A 9,685-nucleotide genomic window follows, 5' to 3' on the forward strand; every position below is an offset into this window, starting at 1 on the left:
TGATTGGCTCTTTGTTCTATTTAAACATGCACGGTAATGGATACAGAGGGGCTCGATTCATTTGCTTGGTAAATAAATATCAGGTCTCCTGTGCAGGTGTGTGTGTGTTACACAGTTGTCTGCTGAAGGTGAGGTGTTTGGATATTGGTGTACTTCAAGAGTAAATGCTGGAAAATGTGTTATGGATTGTGGTTACAAATTCAAAGACCTTGTGTTTCTGCCTGTTTACACTTGTGTGGGGAATTGGGATTAATTGCAGTGTGAATTCGGCTGTTTGATCTGCGACAGGTTTAATCCGATGGAGTTGATTAATTTTATTACTATATTATTTTTAGCACCATTTATGTCGGATTTCTCTAACACATGATTTGTATTTTCCAGATTTAAACATTCACATCAAGAGCCAAAATATTTCTGAATGTAAAAGGCTTTCCATGATTTCATCACTTTTGCTTGGTTTTGGCATGTGTGATTTCCAGAACACACACACACACACACACACACACTTGTTGCAAACCAGGTGATTCACTGCTATTGTCAGTGACTCAAATTTATTCACGTTTCTGAGGAGAAGAAAAAAAAAACAGGAAAATTCATTAGAAAATTAGCAATAAAAAAGGGGGCGGAGCATCTAGGGACCGCCTCCTCACAGCAGCAGGTGTGGAGCTTTGTTAGTGGGTGCACCTGTATGTGTGTGAAGGGAGGAGAGAGGTGTGTGTGTGTGTGTGTGTGTGTGTGTGTGTGGAGGAGAGATGGAGTCAGTAGTATATCTTTGTGCATGGGCTTCTGTGTGTGTGTGTGTGTGTGTGTGTGTGTGTGTGTGTGTGTGTGTGTGACGGGAAGTAGTATTCTTCCCTCTGCGCATGCAGTTGCTTTGTGCAGGTGTGGGGGAGGTGGTGTGTGTGCTGATGGCAGCGTGTTCACTCCGCAGGTGTGTGTGCGTGCACACTCTAATGGTGGTGTGCTCGTGTTTGCAGGTGGGTGCACATTCGACGATGGCCCTGCGCAGTGCGACTACCAGCAGGACCCGTACGATGACTTCGACTGGACTCACGTCAGTGCACAGGAGGTGCCGTACCTGTCCCCCGAACTGCCCCAAGGTGAGCCACTCTCCCAGGCACTGCCTCTGACCTTTGACCCGGCACCCTGTCACCCCACTCCTCCCAAAACTACATTGCCCAGCATGCCTTGGTTCTGGGGTTAGGTTGTGGAGAGCTCATGTGAGTGTATGACTAATAGCTTGCCCAGCAGCTAAACACAGTGCCATCCCTAATGGTACTGCGCAAAAAAAAAAACCAAACAAACACGTATTTCAAATCTTTGCTCAAAGCCATTTTTGGGCGTGACGTGGATTTACTGGGGTGAATTCCCCATTAAGGTTGTAATTTAATCCCCAGCTCAACCTGATCTGCTTGCTGTTAAATGCTCTTCAGTGTTCGGTTCACTTAACCTGTGGGTGTTGCACACGCAAGCAACTAATTAAATAAACTGTGCTGAACCAGAAATCCGCCACATTCCGACGTGGTTAACGGTAAGAGGTTCACGCAGTGGTGAAATGGGGGTCGGCTGGAGTCAGTGGGACGTAATACCTCGGGATTCATAGCTCTTTCTGGTTTTGAAGCTGGCCGGTAGCTCCTCTGTTTTACGAGCTTTGTCTGGGAGGTCGTCTGTGCGGCCGTTGGTGCGGCCCGTCTGGGTTGTCCAGAATCATCCACACTAAACGCAGCTGTGGCCCAGCGGTAGTGAGCGTGCGAGAGGAGGGAGCTAGCGCTCCACTGTGGGTTCATCTAGGGCCTCACCCGAGACGTCTCACATGTCCAGACAAGCCAGTGGGGTCTGCTGAAAAGATGAGCAATGGGAAAGGGATTGTGGGTGCTTTGAGCACAAACTGGTTAATGTGCCCCTCTCTCTCCCTGTCTCTTCTTCCTCTTTATCTCTCTGTCTTAATCAACTGAAACATTTTGTTGTTAGTTCGGGAGAAAGAGGTTTTCTTCATTTTCATCTCAGCTGGACAGAGACTTAGAAGAGTCTCCGAATGCTATTGGATGCAAAAGCAATTGTATGCCTAGGTGCACCCTAGCGGAGGACAATGTAAGCAGGTAGGCATGTCCTTCCCAGTTCAAGTGTCCTTCCCAGTTCAGCTCTGCAACGCTGCGCCATTTGTTCTTCAGACAGGAACATTTGCTCGACAGAATTAGAGCTTTTCCTTCTCAGGTACATTTCCCAATTAATATGAGATTAGGTGATTAATCATGCAGAGCAACGGAGAAGGTCATGAGCTTTGGGTTCCAGCAGCCCGTCCAGCGAGCAGAACTCCTGCGCTGTTGTCCACTGTCCTCTCCCTGTGTCCTGGCTGTCATGGCAACACCTGCGTGCCGGGCCAGCCAGAGCAAGCGTTTGTGGGATTTTGTGCATTTGTTAGTCATTTGTTAGTTTTGCTTTGGCAGTGGCAGTGTGTCCTGTGCCGTTCTGAGGCTTAATGTTGAATTTAAATCGCGTCAAACTCATCTTTATTCGGACGGCGGTGGTCATGTTGGCTGACCGCAGTCACCTGTAACTGCGGGAGGGTTTGAGTTTGTCAGGACAGTGTGTGCGAGATGGGGAGAGACAGAGAGACTTTTCCCAATAATCTCTGGGGTCCAGCAGAGAGTGTGGACAGGTATTTCAGTCATTTAACCTCCGGGGACTGTAAGCTTCTTTCTCTCTCTCATGCTCTTTTTTTTTCTTCTCGCTCTCTCTCTCTCGCTCTCTCTCGCTCTTTCTCCAATGTGTTCTTTCATTTCGTCAGGGTGATCATGACTCTGCTGCGTTCTAGATGACTGGGCCGGTAATGTACTGCTGGCACGTCTGGTGTGTTTGTCATTACCGACACTCACCGATCCTAAACAGGACTCTGATCCCTCGCTCGCCCGCTTTCGGCTGGGCACTGCCACAGCTGTGACCCCGACTGTGTGCTTGAATGACTGGTTGTAACAGTAGGGAAGCCTTCTGCCCTGAGGTGCCTCTCCACGACTCGCATGGCTTGATGTGGTCTTGCTCCATGTCTGTGGCCTTAATACGGGGGCACTTTGCTTTGTGCTGGTTGCTGCAGTTTTGTTGTAGCCTGTTAAATGAACCTTCATGGCTTAGGGGATCGGGAACGAACATTGGGAGGTTGGCGTGTGCTGTTGTTCAGTGGTGTGTGGCTTGGAGAGGCTGTACTGGTTTGACTGGTTAGACTGGTTTGGTCTAATTTTACACTGGTAAATTAAATGCAGATGTTTGGCACGGAGCTTCTCTGTTGAAGAATATAGCCAGCGTTTCCCTCACGACTTGCAGCTGTTTGTTAGTAGAGCCCATGGGTGGATTGTAAAGTTTATCACACTAGAGACCCTGGAGAGCTCTGTTCCCTCTGAGAAGTGAAGGGGGTTTTAGGAACGCTCATGCCACCTCTTCTTCTCCTCCCTCGTTCACCCTTTGTCTTCCAGATGTCTGCAAAACTGCAGAAGCAGAAACATCCCCCCCGGTCTGTTCTGACATGGTTTAGGGTTTTCCTGGGCATCGGAAATTGTAGTGTTTGGAGTACCTAGAAGTGCTTTTTAATTTAATTATGGTTGTATTTTATTAGGGTAAATGCAGGTTGATGTGCTTGTAGAGCTGGGGTTGATTTAATGGTCATGCATGTTGGCGGTGTTCTGATTTAATGATGTGTGTTCTGATGTGCTGACGGTGCTCTGGAACAGCCCAAGTGTCCCAGCATTCAATCAAAAGCTAATTAAGAAAAAGCTACAATCAGACCATAAAGATTAAAGCATTAACCTGGATGGTTGAAATAGTAGCTAATGCAGGATGTTTTGACCATCTGTCCAAACTCTGGAGATGGTGATCCTTCAGTGGTCAGTAGGATGTGGTCAGTAGAGTATCTCTGGCTGTTAGAGATAGTCTCCTGAATGATGAACTCAAGCCTGCTGCGAGTAGCTGTCCTGTTAATATGTCCGTCACTGATGCTACACTTTCCTCAGGAACCGCACTTCCACCAGAGCGGGCCTCCGTTACGCTCTATATCTCCCCGTCAATCTCAGCCACGAGTCGGGCGGTTTTCCCTCACAGGCGGTAGAAGCACACTTTTAATGTAGGTCAGCCCAGAGCACTTGGGGGAGAAGGATGGGGGTGTCGGAGGGAGGGTGGGGGACGCGTCTCCTCTGCCTTTGTCACTGGCCTGTGAAATTCAAAGGTGGCCTTAAGAGAAACAGAGCATGGGTGCTTTAAATGGAATGGCTGCCAAAGAAGCATTGCAGCATGTATGCAGTACAGACTGTAGGCTACAATAGGACAAAGGCTTTCTATAGACACACGTCTCCACTTCAGTGGGCTGTCTTGTACAGTGGATTATGGGTAACGACTCCTACCCACACGCCCAACATGGTCTTAGTTAGTGGGCTGCTATACAGAAAGAACAGAATGTTTAATGATGACAGCAAACAGCAAAACTTGAAATGGAGCTTGCGTTAGTAGTATTTTAAAACTTGCTTTCGTTTTACTCATAACATGGGTCCAAGAATAAGGATATTGACTGTTGAGGATTGTGGGAGAGACTGGCCAAAGTGTGGGTTTGACAGCCATCTTGTGATGGTTCCTGTCAGCCATCTTGTGAAGTGTTGTGTGAGGGCTGTGTGACATACTGCTTGTTTGTTTTGAAACACACAGCAACAGCTGCTCTGCCTCCACCTCAAGAATCAACTGAACAAACATCATTTCTGCTTTCTGCTGCTTCGCTCGGTGTGTGTGTGTATGCATATATATATATATATATATATATATATATATATATATATATATATATATATATATATATATATATATATATATATATATATATATAGGTATATATATATAGGTATATGTGTATATATATGTATATATAGTATACTATATATATATATATATATATATATATATATATATATATATATATATATATATATAATATAGGTATATATGGGAGAGAACTGCGTTGTGCTTAGGTAATAATAGAGATATTAAAATTGTACACAAAGTACCCAAAGTTTCCAGAGAAACAGGACGTTTCAGACAGAGGTCCTTCATCAGCTGTGCAGGCAAAGTGCTTCTGAATTATTAGGAGAAGGAACCGGCTTATATACGAAAAAAAAAGTTATTTTTCTTTGAATTTCCTAATTTCATTGCTGCCATAGCAACAACTGGCTATGCAAACAGATATTTCATTAATACAAAGTCCATTAGTATTAAGATGCCTTGCAACTGGAATATATATATATATATATATATATATATATATATATATATATATATATATATATATATATATATATATATATATATATTCAATATGGCATTTTCAAGAAATAACGTTTCCTTTTAACCTGCTTTTGTCCAGAAAAAGGCAACATTTTGGTCCGATAGGATGGACTTGTTTCCCCCCACTGAGTCTGGCTGGGTGTCCAGAGTGGACCCGTTCTGCCTACGGGCATCTTCTCTGTGAGAAATGTAGCTAAAAACCTCCAGATTCCAGCTAATTTCCACAGCATTGCCAAATTCTGAGATGCACAATGGTTTATGCCACTTTTGTAAGCATTTGTAAGCCAATCAGAAGCAGTAGTGGGTGGGAGTGGGCAGAGCAGAGTGGAATCTGTGGGCTTTCTGGTGTTATGTTCTGTCTTCTCAGACAGTTTTCAGTTGGTGTCAGATTCTGTTAGGGAGGTGACCACAGGATTTCAGTATGCCGGTGTAGTGGATTCTTTAGAAGAAATTGAAGCTGTATTAGAAAGAAATGTTTTTATTGGATTAAAAAAAAAGAGAAAAAGAATTTCTCCAAAATGAGACCAAGATGGTATTCCTTAAGTGGAACAGATGTGTTAATCATTTGGGTGTGTCATTGTGGCTGTCAGGTTGCCATCATCTGTGGGTTTGGCGTGGTCTGCTCCTGTTCTGAAGAGCTTCATGAGGTCATGCCCCTGCTTCGCAACAGCCTTGAGCACATCACTGCTCAGCACAGCCAATCACTGCTCAGCACAGCCAATCACTGCTCAGCACTGTCAAGCCGTATGACATGCATGACCTTTCACCTTTCTGAACAGTGTTGCATCGTGGTATTACGGGTTTGATTAGTATGTTTTGCATAAAGGTCAAGGTCGTTCTTGAAGAGAAGCAGTCAGCTGTACATTTATGTTGTATATTGGTATTTTCTCTGTCACCAGCCGTTTAAGTGTTCCTCACCAGGGCTAGTTTTTGCTGTCTTTCACTCAGAAATACATAGCAGTGAACTTTTGTTTGCTGTTGGTTTTAGCCTCACTGGGAGGCTGGATGTTTGAACAGATTTGGGTTAAAGATAATATAGTACGTTTGTTTTTTTTTGTTTGTCTTTTTTTCCTCGAACAAGCTTTCTCTTGGCATGAAACCAGGAAGATGAAAATGTTATGTTGAATAATTTCAGATCATTCCATTTTTCAACCTCTGTCTCCTGGTGTGTTTATTCTGCACTGAATCCAAACTCAGTAATTAGCCTCCGTCTCTTGATTAGACAGAAGAGTCAGTCAGCAGGATGGGCACAATAAGCCTGCACATCAGAAAAGCATGGCTTCTACAGTGTTTCAAGGACTAATTTGCACTGTTTGTCTGATCTCAGTTCAGCCGTAGACTCCTCTGCTACAGTGGGCAGGTTACCTTCTGTCGATCTCTGACCAGTTGGCTCATGCTGACTTTGTTATGGCACCACCAGGCTGCGCTGAAAGTAAATCGGCTTTGCAGAGCGTGATCTGTGGAATGCGATCAGCCAGGAGGCATTATGGGATACCGTGGCGGTTTAGCTCTTTGATGCAGATGCCGTCGAGACTGTTCATCTCTTTATTTGTTTCAAGAATGTGTGTGTGTGTGTGTGTGTGTGTGTGTGTGTGTGTGTGTGTGTGTGTGTGTGTGTGTGTGTGTGTGTGTGTGTGTGTGTGTGTGTGTGTGTGGACAACAGTCGACATACTGGCCTTTGACGGCCTTTGTTTTGTTGCGATGGGCGGACAGCAGAGCCGTAGATTAGACGAGTCTCCTGTGGAGATGCGTTTGGAGCGCAGAACTCTAATCCGCCCAGCTACTCTGTGAAGAGAACTCCAGGAGGTCCCTGCTCGATCTGCTCCTCTGTGTGCTGAGCAGCGATTGCCAAACGGAAGACGAGGGGTTAAAAACTAGCGCACGTGCTGGCAGTCGTGGAGCACCGACAGGGACACGCCGCATTACGGGCTCCATACTCGGGCCAGCCGGTTCAGTTGGCTCCGCCACCCTGGGACACATCCAGAAGCAACTTCCAGTTCCCCGATGCCCACTCTTTCAGGTCCGTCTCCAAGCCTGGAGCACATGGAGGACAATGGACCTTCTGGAACTCCACTTACAGCTGCGGAATACCAGCTTTTCCCAGAGCATTCTAGAGATAATAGCTCCAGTACTGCAGTAATGGCTCTAGAACTCCAATAGCAGCCCTAGAAACCCAAGAAGGGCTGTAAAAGTTCTCACAGCCCAGAAAGGTCACATGTGTTCTAGAATACTGCTGCAGTCCAGGGGTCGACTGTTTATCTGAAGTGAGTGAAATTTTACTCCCAAAACTGTACTGTTAGCAGCATGCGTGTGCGAGTCCTTCTGTGAGTTCTGGCAAGGCTGTGATTAGTGGTGGTGGTGCGTGTGTGAGTTAGTCCTCATGCTAACCTTAATGGCTGCGTTGGGCGTGTGTTGGTACTCTGAGCTCTTATCCAGAGAAATGGTGTTTGTGTGTCGTCATTGCTGTGGTTTTGAGCAGACACAGCTGGCTTCTGTACACCAGCTCTTTCCCACACATACACTTACTCACTCTCTCTCTTACTCACTTTTTCATCCTCTTACTGTCTTTCACCTCTGTTTCCATCTCTCCCTCCCTCTTTCTCTCTCTGACTTTCCATCTCTCCCTCCCTCCTTCCATCTCTCTATTTCTCTCTCTCTCTCTCTCTCTCTCTCTCTGGGACTATTCTGCTCTCTGTGGAGGACAGATGGATTTTCATTCCTTCATGAAACGCACCGTGCGACGTGTCCAGACCCTGTACAGTTGGTGCTTAAAGAAGCGTGTACACTCATCACTCTTGAATTGTTTCATTTATTCTTTAAATTAAAGTTTTCACTTCCCATTACAAGTAAATGGAGTGAAGGTGGATATTTAGACCATATATGTGGTGACCTCTGACCCCACATAAAGTCATATACTGACTGACCTCTCACCTCAGGGTCAGTTAAGTATGGACCTGAGGAATGTTTGCTGCAAGCATTTGGTGGATACGTACACACGCACACACGCACACACACACACACACACACACACACACACACGCACACACGCACACACACACTCACACACTCACACTCACACTCACACACACACACACACACACACACACACACACACACACACACACACACACACACACACACACACACACACACACACACACACACCTTTTGGTGGCCATTTGTTAGATACATTGCCATTCCCATATGGTCTATTTTCATCTACACCACTTTCTCATGGAGGTGTTTTTGTTTGTTTGGTTTCAATTGGATTGGTATGTGTCTCTTTTTGGCCTGTCCTTTTACAGTTAGACTGGATACGGCACAGCCGACATTTTTGGAGATTTCATTTTTGGTGCCACTTCCAGATCAACAGTGTTCCTCTATTTCCAGTCCCCCAGTATCACAGCCACGCTCGGCCAGAAAGACTCTGGTTTGTTGTGCATGGTAGTGGTGGAGAAGAGAGTGAAGCCTCCATCATTGTTTATGGATCCACCTGGAGGGGCTCTGTTGACTCCACCCCCTGCCCACTTCTCCCTCTTTGGCCTCCCGCCCTCCCTATGCTGTCACCTCCTCTTCCCAGATTTTTCCTGGCCCCTCCTCTCCCTGTGCTGGCCCCTCCTCCACCTTGTGCTGGCCCCTCCCCTCTTCTCTCATCTCGACTTGGACTGGGCTGCCTCTGCTCTCAACGTCCTGACGAGAAACTCACTCCTCTCAGAACCGGGGGCTGATTTTTCTTACTGTCTGATGAAAAGCAGAGAAAAGCAGTGTGAGCGTGAGAGAAGAAGAGGGCAGGGGGGGTGGAGAGGAGAGGGAGAGTGTGGGGGCACTGTGGGCATCTTCTGTCCTGTCTGTGTGGTTGCTTTGGGCTGTTTGAAAGCTTCTGCCTCTTTCTCTCTCTCTCCCTCCCCCCCTCTCTTGCGTGTGATGCCTACACCTGCGCTGATCTTCTGTGGTGGTAGGAGAAGCAGTCCCACAGATCAGACCTCGCTCCCTCTGCACTCAGAAGAGCCGCCCTGATTCGCCCTTGTTATCTCTGTCTAAAGGACAGAAACGAGGCAGACGCACAAGCAAGTGCCTGGCGGGCAGAGCTTGCAGTGGAGAGGGACACACACACACACACACACACACACACTCCCGCTAGGCACAGGGAGGGTGTGCAGAATCATCACATCGCCCTGCCTCTGGTCATGATGGAGTTGAGTTTGAGTTCACATGTGTTGGTGCAATTCGTTGGGGGCGAGATTGCAGAAAAGGCTGGTTGAGTTGGGAGTGGGTCTAGGTGAGTTGGGGGGTGTGGCCAGATGAGGTGGGGGTGGTGCCAGGTGAGTTGGGGGTGTGGCCAGATGAGGTACATGGAGGCAGTTGGGGG

The 9,685-nt window shown here is 46.6% G+C and overlaps 1 protein-coding gene across 9 annotated transcripts in view; it reads left to right on the plus strand.

Moving 5' to 3' along the window:
- ptprk (protein tyrosine phosphatase receptor type K) overlaps positions 1-9,685 on the plus strand; it is a 137,480-nt gene that overhangs the window by 35,990 nt on the left and 91,805 nt on the right. For all 9 annotated transcript variants that reach the window (XM_077016606.1, XM_077016599.1, XM_077016600.1 and 6 more), the window contains one exon: positions 978-1,100. In XM_077016606.1, the coding sequence (XP_076872721.1) occupies positions 978-1,100 (123 nt within the window). The remainder of the gene's footprint in view (positions 1-977; positions 1,101-9,685) is intronic.

This window comes from Brachyhypopomus gauderio, chromosome 9 (assembly GCF_052324685.1).
Source record: "Brachyhypopomus gauderio isolate BG-103 chromosome 9, BGAUD_0.2, whole genome shotgun sequence".
In the NCBI taxonomy this organism is placed as follows: domain Eukaryota; kingdom Metazoa; phylum Chordata; class Actinopteri; order Gymnotiformes; family Hypopomidae; genus Brachyhypopomus; species Brachyhypopomus gauderio.